General features: G+C 37.5%; 2 protein-coding genes across 5 annotated transcripts; both read left to right on the top strand.

The window, feature by feature from the left end:
• Positions 1-4,958: 4,958 nt before the first annotated feature.
• LOC113355501 lies at positions 4,959-8,682 on the top strand. The gene is made up of 5 exons (XM_026598369.1): positions 4,959-5,283; positions 5,390-6,203; positions 6,626-7,008; positions 7,274-7,346; positions 8,315-8,682. Exons 2-5 carry the CDS (start codon positions 5,470-5,472, stop codon positions 8,412-8,414), a joined length of 1,290 nt encoding a protein of 429 aa, XP_026454154.1. The 5' UTR covers positions 4,959-5,283; positions 5,390-5,469; the 3' UTR covers positions 8,415-8,682.
• Positions 8,683-9,612: 930 nt separating this feature from the next.
• LOC113355502 (SUN domain-containing protein 4-like) lies at positions 9,613-14,320 on the top strand. Of its 4 annotated transcripts, none has more exons than XM_026598372.1 (5): positions 9,613-10,082; positions 10,338-11,761; positions 11,849-11,934; positions 12,978-13,619; positions 14,002-14,320. In XM_026598372.1, the coding sequence occupies exons 1-4, from the start codon at positions 9,893-9,895 to the stop codon at positions 13,204-13,206; spliced, it is 1,929 nt and encodes a 642-aa protein (XP_026454157.1). In that variant the 5' UTR covers positions 9,613-9,892; the 3' UTR covers positions 13,207-13,619; positions 14,002-14,320. The 4 variants fall into 4 exon arrangements, with proteins under 4 accessions (XP_026454157.1, XP_026454155.1, XP_026454156.1 ...); XM_026598370.1 differs by having other exon boundaries at positions 13,706-14,295; XM_026598371.1 differs by having other exon boundaries at positions 13,821-14,295.
• Positions 14,321-17,938: the final 3,618 nt, after the last annotated feature.

Here is a 17,938-nt window from a genome sequence, read left to right on the forward strand (position 1 = left end):
TCCCGTAAGAGTCCCTTTCCATACCCAACTGTCGCCATCTTTTGGTTTAGGATTGATACGTAAAATATCACAATGTGGATAATATTTTAGCCCCTAATGGGTTTGGTTTTTCTTTTAGTCTCCACCTCATCTTTGAGATCATTGCTAGACTAAAGTTTTCTATATTTTGTATGTCTAATCCACCATCCTCTAAAGATTTACACATTGACTCCCATGCTTTTAGGTAAATTCTTTTTTTACCGTTAGTATTCTTTCCATTTTCATCCTTTCCCTACCAATAATATCTTTGAAGATTCGAAAGAGTTTTGCATATTTTGTCTGGAATTTTAAAACAGTTTATGTGGTAAACAACAAGAGAGGATGTTACATATTTAATCATAATTGTTCTTCCAGCACTATTTACATTACTACCATTCCAACCTTTTAATCGTTTGGTTATATTTTTGATTAGGGGTTCAAAGCTTTTAACTTTTGATATGTTAGTAAAAAGCAGTTATCCTAAATATTTATCATTTAGAGGAATTGAATTTAGTCCTAGTATTTGTTTGACTCTTCTCATTTTATCCGGTTCAGTTTTGGGGCTAAAGAAAACCCCCGATTCACTAAGATTTATTAGTTAGCCAGAATTCATTCCAAAATCTTTAAACATGGACACCAGTTTGTGACAAGTTTTTTTCAGCTTTACAAAATATGATACAGTCATGTGCGAAAAGAAGATGACTCACAGATGACGCATATCTGGATATTTTGGTAGCTTTTATATCTCCATTCTCTTCAGCATTTATAATAGCCCCAGACATAGTTTCCATGCAAAACAGAAAAAGATAAGGAAATATAGGATCTCCATATCTTAATCCTCTCGTTGGCTTAAAAAATCTGTTGGAGACCCATTTAGAAGGATAGAGATGTTGTTGAAATACATTGAAATACCAGATTACACCATTTTTCAGAAAAACCATGTTTTTTCATAATCTCAATTAGGAAATTCCATTCGACTCTGTCGAAAGCTTTTGACATATCAATCTTTAACCACGTCTGGCCATTTTACTTTTATATTTTCTCATTTTATGTATTATCTCGTGAGCTATTGCTCCGTTTGTTGAGCTGAGATGCTTTAATAATCACAAACATGCCTTCTAATACCGATTCCGCAGCCTTTCAGTTAAGTTATAACTCCATCCTGGTAAGTCTTGATTGCTCCATCAGTACCTATTACCGTCTTGACAAGATACTCCTGAAGGTGCTCCTGAAAAGTCATTATCTTTCTTCATCAAGGCTTTTCAGGATTTCGCCATTTCGGATACGAGGAATTTAGAGGCTACTTTGAATCCACAAGACTTCTTGTTGTCTCTTCCAAAGATTGAAAAACCATCCATCAGATTAAGTCCTACTAGTAAAAGCACAAAGAATAAAGTGCCATTTGCCATTAGACTCATTACTCAAGAGTCATCCGAGAGCGCTAAAGCTGAGCTGTTTTAATTTTCTCTATCGAATGTGTTAGAGAGAAACAGATCGAATCCAATTGTTTGTTTACTTATTTACTCTCTACGCTTACTTTAATAACAACAAACTCCCCTATCAACATAGGCACGGGTGCACCATTAATTACTTTAGAAATGCTAGATACTAAAAAATCATACATTAATTACTTTAGAAACGACTTTATTCAGTCGATGGTCACAGAACTTTTGGCATACTGCAATAACTCCGGGCCTTGTATCATCAAATCGGTACCTGCAACAAGATATGAATTGAACGAAAGACATAAACATTGAGCTAAAAATATTTTGAAATGAAACTCAGATGGGTTTGGATATAGTCTTAAGCCGATGCAAATGGTAAATCAGAACATGAGATTACTGTGTTAACTTAATTTTCATTTAGCAACCAAGCATGTTTATTTTTAATCTACCAACAAGTACAAAAAATTGTTTTGGTTCATCGATACAAAGGCTATGGCAATTATGGCAGGTTGAAGGACCCTCGACCTACTAAAGTGTGAAGTGAATTCCCTTTCAAGCCTCTTGTTTAAGAAAACTATTTCCTCCATCATCAAGATTCTGAGTTTAAATACTACTAGGTAGTTTGAGGCAGTTACTACACTTACTAGACACAAAAGAAACCGAAAAACTACTTTTAGATATATAATAAGCTTATAACTATTGGGAGACAAGAGTAGTCATTTATGTCACCTATCCAGACTCTACAGATCCATCTGCATCATCAATATTATTGTTGAACACCTCCCCGAACTTATTATAGTATGAAACGAAAAAATTGTGGTGTACTTGGGTATTCTCGTCATTTCAAATAGGTTGTGGAGCTTCCCTGAAAAACCTTACCACCAAAACTAACAACTTTGGTAAAAAATCAAACATCTATTTAGTGTCAGATTCCCAAAGCTCAGCAGGGTCATCGTCAGATAGAAATTTGAAATCTTTGAATTGATATGGTCTGTCACTAAGGATTGTGACTTTGTACTTTGCCTTGTGTGCGTCCCCCGTTGAACATCTTACTGATATATACTTCTTTCTTTCAGCATGATGCTTCTTCTTGTCATACAAAGGCTTCAGATAATCAAACAACCTACAGTCTTCCTTAGGATGCACATGTGAACACATGCATAATGGAAGGAGGGAAAGGATTCTAAAAATTTTTACAATCATGAAATTCCAATACTTGCATATTACATATACCAACAGAACGCTGCAAAGAGAAAATAACTGTTCAGATTATGCATATCCTTGTTATTCAGTTGTATTTTCAGATTGCATGATATAACATTTCCCGTTCAGTTACAAGAGCAAAAATATATACCAATCCAGTGAAGAACCAGATATAACATGATATAAACATCTAAATAAAAATGAACTAAAAAAGAAAACATGTGTTACCTGGTTGTACATTTCAAGCTTATGAGTCTCATTTGGAACTACGTGAAAGCGTAAGTAGATGGGTAAATCTGACACCACCACTTGATCCAGCTTAACTGCTAGATGTCTCATAATAATGACAAACTCCAAAGTAAACTTGACCCTCCCCCACCCCCACCCCCATCTCATTAAACCAAAGCACCCCTATGCTATCCCGAAGTCCTGCCTTTCACTCTCTATTAACAAGAGCGTCCTAGGATCATCAAAAAAGCTGAGAATTCCATTGACCTTGCCTGATTATTCAAACACATGAGTATCTTCCTTAAAATAGGAAGAGACTGCTATATAATTGATCCAGACCAAGTAATTGTATCCTCATTCGTTACGAGTCTTCCGTAATTTATCAAAAGAATTTCAACAGTTATTCAAACACAAAATTGGTTAAAAAGACCAAAACGAATAATTCCTGGATGAAAAGGACACTTAGATTTTGATACTGTTTAAATGGACAAAAATGTAAAAATAGCCAGGATGTAAACAGTTTCATCCTGCCAGTTTCATCCTCACTATTTTTTAAGTTTAAGCCAGGATAAACCGGTTTCATCCTTGCTAAATTTTTTTTTTGTGAATTTCATCCATACTAATTTTTACTCGTCCATTTGAACCATGTTTTAAAAATATTTGAACAAATGACCCATTTTCTGTTATTCAAAAGAATAGCATAACTCACTAATTCACAATCAGACAATCTTTCATTCCTGTAAAAATCATGTGAAGCATGCTACCGTGTAATCGAACTTAAAATACATATATTCATGAACATGCACTCATCATACTAGTTATGACGGGGGTTAATATTCATATCCATAAAATCACATATCTAAGATAACTAGTAGTTATCAGGATATTCGTTCAAAATTTTCATATAAAATATTTCTATACATTTATAAATTAAGTTACACAACATGAATGTAATTATAAGGGCTTAACGTGACCACTAACATGTTAAACAAAATATTTCTATACAAATAGTCTAAATACAATTCCAAAACTGTTTTTCTTCAAACAAGTTCTAAATCTGGAGTGAATGGTGATTCCCATACGAATGCGATTCACTAGGCTAAGTCTTATGGTGCTAGTTTTGCTTTTAGATAAAACAAAAAGTGTTGCCTATTTTTCTCTTCTACTTCTCTCCAGATATATCTCGCATGCTACCTAGTTGTTGTTTCATTCAGCGTAACCAAAATTCTACTTTTCGCGGAATGGTTCATCAAGATTTGTTTTATTTCTTTTGATCAGACGGCTTAGATGGTTGAGGTGTTCCATTAAGCGCGACCAAGTTCTACTTTTCGCGGAATGGATTAGCGCATCTAGATGCTAAATATGAATGACCATAAGACTTAGAGCTTCTCCAGTGGAATGTATGTGAGGGGAAAAGTATTAATCCACATAGAATGCACAACCATATTTATAAAAAATTATCTCCAGCCCACTGATGTGGGGATGAGGTGGCAAAAAAAATGTTAGACATCCTCTAGGTGAACCTCTAGTTTTAGACATTCACTTAAAGGATGTCTTCCCATCCTAGTCACACTTTGACTAATAAAAATCAATGAGAACAATAATGAAAATAATTTTAACCAATTATATGCCTACAAATAAGTAAAAAAAGATGAAACAATCTAATGGGTTGGAGATAAAATTTATTTTTTCTTAATATTTAGGATTTTATATCTAGAGGATGTCTTAAAAATGATGCCACATATGAAACATCCACATTCACCATTGGAGAAGCTCTTAAATGAGTATTCCAGCTGACGTAGACTTCCAATCTAGATGCTAAATTGGAAAACCATAAGACAAAGGGAAAAAAGTCCCCGGAAGGTGCAGTTTTTAGAGATGTTTACACCACTGTGTGCACAGAGTTTTTGGTTGTCGCCGTGCCAGAAGTTTTCAACAAGCCACATCAAATTTCGCACTTGGTAGGTAAGCCAGCCCTTGTCTTTGAGAGTTATGTGGTGCATGTGATCTGCTGAAAAAGCGTTGGACTTGTCTCTGCCGCGTAGAATTTTATTCCAAATTGAATTCCACGACCACAATAAATAATCCAGTTTAATCATCTTCTCCGCCTCCTTTGTTTCTTCCTCCTCAACCCCAACCCAATCGGAAAAAGCAAAACACACCTTCTTTTCCGATTATTTTCTCCGTCAATATTTTGATTGCCGTTGATGGATTCCAGTTGCAGAACACCTTCATCATCATTATCAACAAAATCACTAAGCTTCAATTATCACTCTTCTCTGATTCTCATATCTCAGCAGCCGTCTAATCTTTGGTTTCGAGACCTCTGGGAAATCAGAATCACCAAATAGTAATTAAAGATCAATCAATCAATAAAACAGACCCAAAGGTATAACCTTTTTAACCCCATTCTCTATTTGTTGTTTTTTCATTTCAAGTTGGAATTTTTATTAATGGGGTATTGAAATTCAGTTCAAATTTGTTGTATATTGCAGAAATCAATACTCCAACACACAAATTCAGTGAATTTTTTATTTGTTTTTTCATTTTTTGCATTTTTTTCTAAGAAGGCAATATGAGAGATGGTGTAAGAGAACAGTTGAGATCCAAAAACACCATCTCTGAAAGTAATTCTCCACATTCTAAGGTTATGGGGTTAAGAAATAGAACCTCTGGTTGGGCTGCCTTTGGGCAGCAAGAGAGACAGGGTTTGAAAAAAACTGAATTTGATTCTGACCCTTATCCACCTATTGAGAACACCCCCTCAGCTTTGCTCCCATTGAAACAAGTACTAATGAATGGATCAGCAAAATCATTTTCGTCAGTTGTGCGGGCTTCTGTGTTGTCGCCGAGTGTCGAATTTGAAGAACGAGTACTAGCTGCTGGTTCTAGTAGTAAGCCAGGGAATGAAGGTGTTAGCAATGTAGAGAAATTGAAAGAGCTTCATAAGTGGGCTGATGATAGTTTGATTGAGGATGTTTTAGCAGCTGTAAATAATGATTTCTCTCAGGCGTCTGCTGTATTGCAAACAATGTTTTCATCTGACACCTCCAATCAAACTGGAACAGCATACCCTTTGGATACAAGTGATCCCTCGCAGAAAACAGCAGAAGAAACAAACTTTTTGGTTGAGCAATGCCTTGGCCAACAGAAAGTACAACCTAGCCATGAAGAAAATTCTACTAAAAGTAACTTATATGCGCATGTGAGTTTGATCTATGGGCAGGTGTTAAATGCTCCTGTCGAACCTGAGTGGCAAGAAGATGATATTTATCTGAGCCTCCGCAAAGATGCTATTAGAGCAACAAGGTATGACTACCTATTGCTGTGTACTTTATACACGTTATGTACATATATCCTATATGGTCATATTTGTATCTGTGTGATAGAGTCTTGCATATGGATCGGTCTTAGCTAAGTACTATGTGTTACCCGGATAACTGGCCTCATTTGGTTATGATATACCGAGTTTCGAATTCAGCTTTTTACTTTCTTAGTTTAGGTTGTAGAATTGTAGTTAGTGCGATTATGATACCGGAAGAAAGTACCTAGGTAAGTTTCACTGGGCGACGATAGAATATCAACATACTAGGATATTACAGTTTATCTTTTTCCTACAGGAGATTCTCTTATGTTAGTCGTTTCTTTGTGTTGCACATTTAGAGCAACTTAGTTTATTATTCAGAGGTTGGGAAAATGTTAAACTAACCACTTACTTTGTCTCTGTGCAGGTCAGCAGCTCAACATTCCCGAGCAGCCAGCAATGCTTTCCTAAGGGGCGATCATTACTCTGCCCAAGAACTCTCGCGGAAGGCACAGGCGGAGTGGATGGCTGCTGAAAGTCTGAATTATAAGGCAGCCCAAGAGATTTTAAGTATAAGGAATCACAAAAATGATGTCTGGAAGCTAGACCTGCATGGTTTACATGCATCTGAAGCTGTTCACGCCTTAAAGGAGCGTCTTTGGAGGATTGAGACTCAGTTCCCACTTACTGTACATCCCAATAAAGTTGTCAAACCAATTGATTCTAGTAGTTGCCTTAGTGTGGTCGGACAGACAGAAAAAGAGGAGGGAATGACATCACAGAGACCAGGGGTTTTACAAGTTATAACAGGTATGCAGCTTTATTAGGGAAGATATTCGAGAAAAACATCTTACTTTAACTAAGATATTCCTGTTTCGTCATTTAAATGAGATAGACAGGGATCCCGTTTTTCATACTGTTTTTACTCAGTGGATGTTAGAAAAATAATAAATCATATTGTGAATGAACATCCAATCGCCACCCACTTGAGTGAAGTGTCACGTTTGCAAAGATCTCACTTTATTCCCTTAATCTATGTAAGTAAAAATTAAAGAGCAATTACCTTCTTTAACAGGGACAGGAAACCATAGTCGAGGTGGACAAGCTGCTATTCCAATGGCTGTGAGAAGTTTCCTTATCGAGAGCGGGTAAAATTCATCACTTTTCTCTTTATGATCGTGTTAGAGCCTAGAGGTGCATCTTGGGGAATGCCCACCTGCATAGCTCATTCAGATAGAATCTCTGGATGGGCATGTGTTTACATTCTGGGGTACTCCATACAGTCTGCGTATCTTTACAACCTCTTCCATATATCGTAACCATCGCTGATGACTTCTATTTGTTCCTTACTTCAGTGCTGGAGTATTCTTTTAGAACCCCACCCGTGTCAAACCATTCCTACCTCCATTGGCATTAGGTTGCAGTATATTAGAAACCATGCTTACTTTTGCTTAAACATGGACATGGTTATTACTATATGTTGATGTTAACTACATGCTTATTATGATCATAAATTCTACATCTAGATAGATAACAAACGAAGAGACTACAAGACATATTACATTACATACCTTAGGTTGATACCGCCTTATAAAAGAAAACTTTATGTGTAGTAACTTTCAACTAGGTTGTCTTGTGCTGGAAGCAGACATCCACTTCTGTCTCCTCGTGCCTCAGACAGGAAATAGTTCTCTTAAACAAGAGGCTAGTAGGGAGTCAACTTCACACTTTTAGTAGGACAATAGTCTTTCAATCTGCCAAAATTAGTTGAAAAATTATTTGGGTGATAATTTGCAAGTATGCCAAATTTTATATGGTTCAATAAGGTACCGTACCACAGCTTAATATATCAATGAACCAAAATTATTTTTAGTACTTGTTGTTAGATTAAAAGTAAACATTATTTGTTGCCAAAAGAAACTCAAGCTAACACAATAATACCATGTTTTGGTTTACCATTTGCATCGACTTAAAATCAGATCCACACCCATCTGAGTTGCACTTGAAAATATTTTCTGCTCAGAATTTGCATCTTTGTTAGAGAACTTATATTCCCGTATTATTATTAAAAAAAAAGGACAACCCTTAAGACTCGCTCGATTCGAATGTGTTTCAGGTACCGTTTTGATGACACAAGGCCTGGGGTTATTGCAGTACGTCCAAAGTTCCGCGACCATCGACTGAATAAAGCCGTTGCCTTAACTAATCATGTATGATTTAGTATCTAGCATTTACTACAGTTTTTTAGTATTACCTATAGCCGTTTGGTAGGCTTATTCTTGGAATGATTTCTCACTGTATGTGGATAATAACATGGGATGCCATCCACTGTGACTGTTTAATAACAAAATCCAGTCGAAGTATCATCAAAATTTCGAGTTACCGCTAGATGTTTTCTATGTTGTATCATATGTACACAATGTGATGACATTTGAAATGGTAGTGTCAGGTATTTGTCTATATAAAAAACGGTTTGATGTGTCACCTTCTCTTAGCTGTTGAGTCCTGCCTATCTTGATAAGGGAGTTTGCTTTCATTAAATTATTATTAAGCGTAAAGTGTGAGTAAATTGGATTCGATCTGGGGAGGGGACACTCAGCTGAGAACCCTTTAACCAAGAACACTAGTAGTTCTTGATGAGTAAGTATTAACGACACTCTGTTTCATTGTCTTTTACTAGTAGTTTCCAGACAGATAGACAGATCTCTAATCACGGTTCCCCATGCTCTTATATTTACTGAACTCCCACGTCTACTCAGTGTTGCCGACTGTGGAATTTGATTTTATAAGAAAGGTAAAGGTAATTCATTTCATTTAATTGGTTCTGTCTGCGCTTAACATGGAGAGCTCATTTGGGGATTAAGACTTGGTTGTCTGTTGGGGATATCTTTTTCTCCAGCATATTTTGATCTAGCATCACCATAACTAATTGCCAAATATGAATGGCATTTAGTCTGTTCTCAGGCAAGCTAATCTAATACTGCTAAAATGTTAACGGAATTGCCTTTTCCGAAATCCTATGTGGTACCACCACCAACTTTGGAATAGAAGAAGAATGAGACTTTTACACTTTATTTCAAAACACACAAAAAGGAAAACTGTCGGGGGTTCCCTTAATGAAGAAGTATGTATGCTTTTGAGAGCGGCAAAGAGTACAGCGTGTAAAACCCACCTTAAAATTAGGCGGCCATCTTATAAGCTAGCGCCGCATCATCAAAATGATGCTGCTTAGTCACTACCCCACGTCATGATGCCCAAAGTCGCTTCAAATTCATTGGTTGGTGTGAATCCCTGTCACGACCGACTTATTTGTCCGAATCTGATTGGTCCATATAACGTGGTGGTGGGCAGGCATCAATCATTTGCGAGATTTGTAAATTAATTTGAAGGAAAGCCACTTCTCCATTTCAAAAAAAAATTAAAAAAAATGAATAAAAGAAAGAAAACAGTTGTGTCTTTTGGTGACTGACTGAGTTTTTCGACTCCTCCTCCCACAGTTGTCTTCTTAGAGAGGAGCGTAACTGGCGTGTATATCATTAATTTCAGATATTCTTAAATTGAATTCTATGATTTGAATTTGAAAGAAATCGAATCTCATTAGATTTTATTCTTCGTTTTCAAATAGTCTTTTGAGAGATTTGTGATTTTGATTTTGGTTTAGGGGTTTTTTATTTTGATTTTAGACGGATGAGAGATGCAGAAAGCATCTCGGAAAGCTCTTCTTAATCAGAGAAGAGCTTCTTCTTCTTCGTCTAATGGGAAAACAACAACGGCTACAAGGCATTTGTATAAAGTCTCTCTGTCTCTACTTCTTATCTGGTGGCTCTTTTTCCCTGTCTTGATTGGTCACAGCGGTGATACCAACAACAACGATAACTACACAGGTACTCTCTTTCTCTTTGATTCATTCTTCATTTCTGAATTAAACAAATCTCATTCCTTAAACTCGATTAGGTTCTTAATTTTCTCTATTAAGATTAATCTGATCATTTCTTTTGGATTAGACTTCTTGGGGTTCTTTATGTTTTTATTTACTTGACTTAAGATTATCAACACCATTCCTTTAAAAATCATTTATTTATCCTGTTATTGATTACTAAGAATTCATCTATCTGTGCAATTTGGTGAGGTTTTTGTAGATAAATCTGGTGCTGAGGTTGAGGAGCACACTTTGGATGAAGCTACTGAGCAGGTTGTAAGTGAAAGATCTGATTCTGGAACTACTGACATTCTATATGTTTCGGCTGTTAGCACTAAGGACTCTGATCTAGATACATGTACTGACACAACAAGCTCAGATACCCAATTGCTTACTAGTGGTGAATTACTCGCAATTGGGAAAAATGAAAATGATCAAGAATCTGTCAAGGAGAAGGAGAAATTAGAGGTGGTAGATTTGGGCGAGAAGGTGGTGGAAAAGGAGTTTACTAGTGGTGGTTCAGTGACCATTGAAAAAAATGAAAATGCTCAAGAATCTGGCAAGGACAAAGAGAAATTAGAGGTGGTAGATTTGGGGCAGAAGGTGGTGGAAAAGGAGTTGAACTTGAAGCTAAACAACAACAACAACGATAGACTATCACGTGCAGCGCCACTCGGTCTTGATGAATTCAAGAGTAAGCAGCTTAGCATTCCAAAGGGGAAACCTGTAAATGGCTTGTCTAGATGTGGTGTTGTTCATAGAAAGGAAGCTGGTGGAACGGAGTACAATTATGCATCTGCATCCAAGGGAGCTAAAGTTTTGGATTTTAACAAAGAAGCTAAAGGTGCCTCTCATATCCTGGGCAAAGACAAGGATAAGTACCTGCGCAATCCTTGTTCTGCTGAAGTCAAATTTGTTGTTATAGAACTTTCAGAAGAAACATTGGTGGACACAATTGAAGTAGCAAACTTTGAGCACCACGCGTCTAATTTGAGGGATTTTGAGGTACTAGGCAGTTCTGTATATCCTACAGATAAATGGGTAAGTCTTGGAAATATCACTGCGAGAAATGCCAAACATGTGCAGAGATTTGACCTTGAGGAGCCAAAATGGGTGAGGTATGTCAAGTTCAATCTGCTGAACCATTACGGTTATGAATTTTATTGTACGCTGAGTGCTGTGGGAGTTTATGGAATGGATGCTGTCGAACAGATGGTTGAAGATTTAATCTCAGTTAATGATAACCACCTTGGATCCGAAGAAGTTATTGTGGGGCCAGCACCTACACCCCCACAGCCTGAAGAACCTGCTCAGGGAGATGGTTGGGATTTTGATAATGAATCTGTAGCAGAAAGTGCTAACTCGAGACCTGATGTTCCAAAAAGCAATGTGCGAAATCCAGTTCCTGATGACAAGCCTCAGCAAGTTGGGAGAATGACTGGGGACACTGCTCTTAAGATACTTTTGCAAAAAGTTCGATCAATGGACTTGAGTTTGTCTGTTCTCGAACGATACTTGGAGGAACTAAATTCTAGATATGGCAACATCTTCAAGGAACTTGATGATGAAATTGCTGCGAAAGATGTGCTCCTCGACAAGTACAGAGAAGATATAAAGAACCTTGCTGACAGCAAGGAGGTCATGGTATGCTAATTATCTTTTTTCTCTTTTGGTTGATGCGCTTGATTGATTGGCGTTTCCATCTCATTATATCATTTCATACTTTTGCAGGCTAAAAATGTTGCTGATCTCATTGGTTGGAAATCGCTTGTTTCCTCGCAAATAAGTAATCTAGTTGATGATAACGTGATTCTCAGGTCAGTTATGCTTCTTAAAAACTCTCAGTTCTGCTTACCTTTTATCTAAATTTGATCCTCCATTGTGTTGCTCACACTGAATTTTAGTTTACCAAATGTTGGCACCCAAAATATCGATAGTTCTTCTTTATGGAGTATCAAAACTCTAGTAACAAAAATTGTGTGACCAGTTTGATCCAATTAAACCCCTTTTATCTGAGCCTCAAGGTCCAGCAAAACTAAACTTTCAATTATGCTCCCAATTTTTCTTCCAAATTTCAATGTCAAGGCGTATTAGATAAAATTCATGGTAAAACTCACTTATGCATTCACTAGTCATCAGTACTTCTAAATCTAGTGATTTTGTGTCAACTCGAATATGCGAGAGAGCCTTTCCTAGCAAATTAGGATCAGGTAATTTATTGGTCGATTGCTAGTACTAAGGATATCTTGCATGTTGATCGCCTTTCCATGCAAGTAAAACTTAGGTTCTACCTTTTTCTCACATGTCTATCAGACTAAAATTCAAGACAAAGTTTGTCAGTATAATCCCGTCACCGTTCTCACCTTCATTTGTTTGGTAGTTTTTTAGCCCTCAAAATCTTGACTTTTCATGTCCTCTTTTTTGTCAGTCACCTCAATTTATTTTAAAGAGCTCCATAGGGTAATCTTCGCAATCGGTTCATAAATAGGGACCATTTGCTGTCTTACCATACCTATTCTTTCACAATCAGCAGGTTTAGAACCTTACCCAGCTTGTGCAGTGACATACTGACTCTGCATTTTGAACAACTTTTGATTCTACGTTGAATTTGCTCTTATATTGAACTAGAACGTGTAGTCCTCCTCTGCACTTATGACTCATTTTGCTCCCTTCTTTTTCCTGAAGCATGTTGTTCCTCCCTTCTTGTCTTGCTTGGCATAACCAGGTCTTTACATTTCAATCTAAAAGAATGTCCAGCTCACTCTCTTGCTTTCTGGATATTCTAGCTGTGTATATTTCTTGCTTGGTTGTGTGTCACAACGATTCTAAAATTCTGCACAAATTTTGTTGTATGATGCAGATCCGAGGTCGAGAGGGTTCTGAAAAATCAGTCTTCCATGGAAAACAAGGGTGTTGTTATTTTGCTTGTTAGTTTCATTTTTGGTTGCATAGCTCTTTCAAAAATAATAATAGAACTAGTTTTTAATTTACTAAGAATACAGAAATCCGGGAAATTCACAGTGACAAGCTCCTCCTTGTGGCTTGTCTTGTTGTTGAGTTGTAGCATTGTAGTAATCATCCTCTTGTAATTTTGTTCCATGATAATTTTCCCTATATTTACGTAGTATAATATATGAAAGAAAAAGAAAAAGTTACTGTTTTTTTCAGTCACTAATGTACTTTTTCTTTTATGTAAACTATGAAAAAAAAAGATCCCCCAAATTTCTTCAAATTAGACTTGGGAATAATTCGATGTGAATTGAGACGTATATTCCAACACGTGTCACTAACCCACGTTCCCTTTGCTTGAACAATGCTTTATCTTGATTCTTCCTCTGTTTAGCAAATGGAAAAAAGAGACATGACTGATAATAAAATTCTGATCGAGGTTAAGAAAATCAGCGACGGTGATGATGGAAGTGTCAGCAGTAAAGCAGTAGTTATATCTGGGGGCGATCATGAAGATCACCACCTACTCGTCTTACCAAAATCGCTTCCTCAGGTATGAAACAAATTCTTATTCTATTGGTTATCTGTTATTATTGCCTTAGGACTAGATTTTAAGATGTTGAATCCCCTGTTGTGTAGATGGGAAAGGAAAATGACAAAGGAATAGAAGAGATGGTTAAACAACTTAAGAAAGTACAGAAACAAAATACAATAACTCATTGTCTTCTTTCTGTTATGATATTGCTTACCGTAGCTTGGCAAGTATCCGAAGTTTCACTCATATTAAGGGTGAAAAACAAATTAAAAAACCCATTTAAATCACTTTGGAATTCGAGCTATTGCTGGTGGTGGTCCTCGCCGGGGTGCTAAGGAAAGAATTGGTGAAGAGAAATGTAGTAGCAGTGAAAGAGATGATTCTAAATCAGTAGTTTCAGATTTGTGTTCGCAGATTGAACCACCTCCTCTTCCGGAGCTCAGAATTCCAGATGTCGCGAATATGGACTTGCCTGGCTTGGGGTCAAATGGTGGCAATGATGTTGAAGGATGATATCTTTAAACTTTAAACCCATGGGTGTTATTTTTGCTGTCATTAATAGGACTGTGTAATGAAATTAAATTTTAAAGTCTTTTCTTCTTTAGTCTGATATGTGTTTGTAATCCTATTTCAGCCGTGATTGGAATTGTTATTCAGCTATTGCTTTTGATTACAAAAACATAGCAAATCAGTATCATTTGTGTTTGATTTCTAGCACAGTGGAGATGTGTCATTGTACTAAATAAATGGAAGCTCACATGCACAGCCTATGAATAGATCTCATTAAGTTTGATATGCTTTAGCATGAAGGGTGGTGAATGTGTAGAAATAAAGAGAGTGTAGTTGCACTATGAGGAGAGACTCCAGAGTTTGAATGGAAAAGTGTAATTGCACTCTCTGGAGAGACTCCTTTCTTATAGACATTCTATGCACAGTTATAAGGGCATCTCCTATGGTACGGAGATAAATGCATCCGTAACTTAAAAGGAGTGTTGATGAGCCTGCGTAGTATTAGGTAGTTGGACGAGTAAATGCCGGACCAAGCCAATGATGCTTAGCTGATCTTTTCGGATGATCAGCCAAACTGGGACTGGGATACGGCCAGGCAGGCTCCCACAGAGGTAGCAGTGGGGAATCTTGGACAATGGGCGCAAGCCTGATCCAGCTATACCCCGTCCCCGGATTACAGGATGAGACAAACCCAAGATAGTAAAAGACTACTTCCCGTCTTTACTTTAAGAGGCTTGCTTGTTGGATCCTGGTAACTTAGGAAATGTCTGCTGACATGGTTGCTAAAGAAACTGGTAAACGGGGATATCATTTGTATCAGGTTATTAGCAGGCGAATGACTGGTAATACCATTTAATGGAGGATAAGCCGTACCACTACCGACTTTCACTTCAAGGAGTATCCACATATATATGAACATCAATAATTAGTGGAGTCAAAACCCATCTTGGAAAAAAACAAAAAGTCAATCCATCCGATCCCTTGGAGGCCGGATTTATCAAAAATATTTCACAAAATAACAAGAAATTCATCAAACTTCATCCAACCCTTCATGACCAGATGAGACGAATTTTAGTGTACTTTCAAATAATTGGAATATATAATTAACTCTTCAAAAAAAGTGAAATCATGTCCGGTCATTAAGTGGCCGGATCAACAAAATAAAATTATTACATCTCATTAGGTGATCGGATAAAAGAGAAAAAAATAACATCCGGTTATTTAGTGTCCGGATGGGGTATCCGGTCAATTCAATGACCGAGTGGACTACTTCATAGCGACCTCCTCATTCAATGATCGGATGGACTACTTCATAGCGACCTCCTCAAATTTACGAGGTACCATGTGGACTTCACAAACATATGAATGATAACTTTACATTGTTTATTATTCACCATTTGTTGCGGGTACCATAGTCGTGTTTTTGTCATAAGATACAAAATTCCCATAGGAGTTTTCCTAACCATACCCTTAATGGTATCTAAATTACACTGTTTGCTATTCACTATTCATTGACATGCTACTTGTTCTGCTCACCTCATTTCAACCCCCATCAAGCAAGTGCATAGATATCTCGTATACGTGTATAAAACGACTTGGGACTCCTTTTGTTAGAATAGAACGACTCTTTTTGTTGAATAGAACGTCTCGGGACTCCTTTTGTTAGAATGTTTACAATCTGGTTTTCTTTCCTTATCCTTACAAAAGGGGATCGGATAACTCCTTTAGGAACTATCTAAAGTCTTTTTTGAATACTACTTCTACATTTTTGGTCATAGCATGTTGGACTGGATTGTGAGCAATACTAACTACAGTCTTGTTGTCGCAATATAATTTCATAAGGCTTATAAGGCTGAATCCAATTTTCGTCAACATGATTCTTAATATAACCTTAATAACTCGCTGATTCCATGTGTCATAGATCTAAACTCTGCTTTTGAATAAGACCTAGATATAACAGATTATATCTTGCTATTCTAAGTTATTAGGTTTTCTCCCACAAATGAGAAATAGCCCGAGGTAGACCTGCGATTAATCGTTGAACTTGCCCGATCAGCATCAATGTATGCTTTAGCTTTCACATGATCATTCTTAGAGAATAAAAAACCTTTTTCCTATGCAGATTTTAGGTAGTCAAGTACCTGATACACTGCATTGCTATGTGTTTATGTCTAGCATGCATAAACTGACTTACAACACTCATGTGGTATGCAATGTCAATACGAGTGTGAGATAAATAAATCAACTTCCCCACTAACCTTTGATATCTTTCTTTATCATCAGGAATGTGATTGGTGTCTTCTCCAATTTATGATTTGGCTTAACTGGTGTGTCAATGGGTCTGGCTTCCGACATTCCTGTTTCATATGGAAGATCCAAAACATATTCCTTTGTGAGATAAATATTCCTTCTTTTGATCCGGCCACTTCAATTCCTATGAAATAACGGCTCGTAGATCTTTTATTTCAAATTCATTATCCAAGTAGGGTTTCAATTTCCCATTTCTTCTACGTCTAAAATGTCATATACATACACAATAAGCATGGTGACTTGTAGATTACGTGATTGTTTGAGAAACAAAGTATGATCTACCTGACTTTGATGATATCCAGCATCTCAGCATACTTTTTGTGAGCCTACCAAACCATGTTGTTGGAGATTGTTTTAGGACATAAAAGATTTCTTTAGTTTGCAAACCTTTTCTTCTTTAACTTCCTCTTCCATGTCGCCATTAAGAAGATCGTTCTTCACATCTAACTGTTGAAGAGTGAAATTCTTGTTTTCTTCCAAAGATAACAAGACATGAATGGTGTTTATTCTTGATATCCATTTCATAAGTCCGAGTGTATCTGTTGCCTACTAATATTGGTTTGTGCCTTTCACTAGTTCCATCATACTTGTACTTCACAATAAATACCCACTTGCAACCAATTGTCTTCTTCCTTTTTGGCATCTTGACCTCATCCAATGTAGAGTTATCTTCTAGATATTTCTTTTCTTCCATCATAGTTCATTTCTACTTTGGATCAGTGAGAGCCTCTTCAAGCCTTGTAAAAACAGTCACATACGATAATTAGTCTACAAAAGTGGTATAGGTAGGCGATATTTAATGATGACAAGTGTTGATGGTGGTTTTTAGCTTAGGGTCAAAATTGTAAAACTGTACATCTGACGTGACGTCACTATGACCATTAGCACATTTATTGAATCAATCAGCATGCCTACGTAAGGGTACCCTTTTTTATTTTACATGGGTCATGTTCCATGGCAGAACCCTTAACACTGACTGACATCCTCTATGCCAAACCCTAATTCTCATGCTACCGCGCCAAGGCATGCCAACCATGCCATCCGCACCACTGTGCCAATGGCAGACCATGCCAGCCACGTCACCGCGCCAAGGCATGCCAACCATGCCATCCACACCACTGTGCCAATGGCATACCATGCCATCCACATCTCTGCACCAAGGCATTGCTAACCATGCCAGCCGCACCACTGCGCCAATGGCATGCCATGCCATCCGCACCTCCGCACCAAGGCATGCCAACCATGCCAGACACACCACTGCGCCAATGGCATGCCATGCCAGCCGGACCTTCGCGCCAAGGCATGCCAACCATGCCAGCCGCACCACTGCGCCAATGGCATGCCATGCCAGCCGCACCTCCGCGTCAAGGCATGCCAACCATGCCAACCGCACCACATATGCCAATGGCATGCCAACCACCTTGATGCGCCATACCATGTCGTCCTTCCATATGCGGCTACCAAAACGAAGGCCTGCGACGATCAACGGTCACCCTTCCATCTTAGATGCAAATCTT

The sequence above is a fragment of the Papaver somniferum genome, chromosome 3 (assembly GCF_003573695.1).
Source record: "Papaver somniferum cultivar HN1 chromosome 3, ASM357369v1, whole genome shotgun sequence".
Classification (NCBI taxonomy): domain Eukaryota; kingdom Viridiplantae; phylum Streptophyta; class Magnoliopsida; order Ranunculales; family Papaveraceae; genus Papaver; species Papaver somniferum.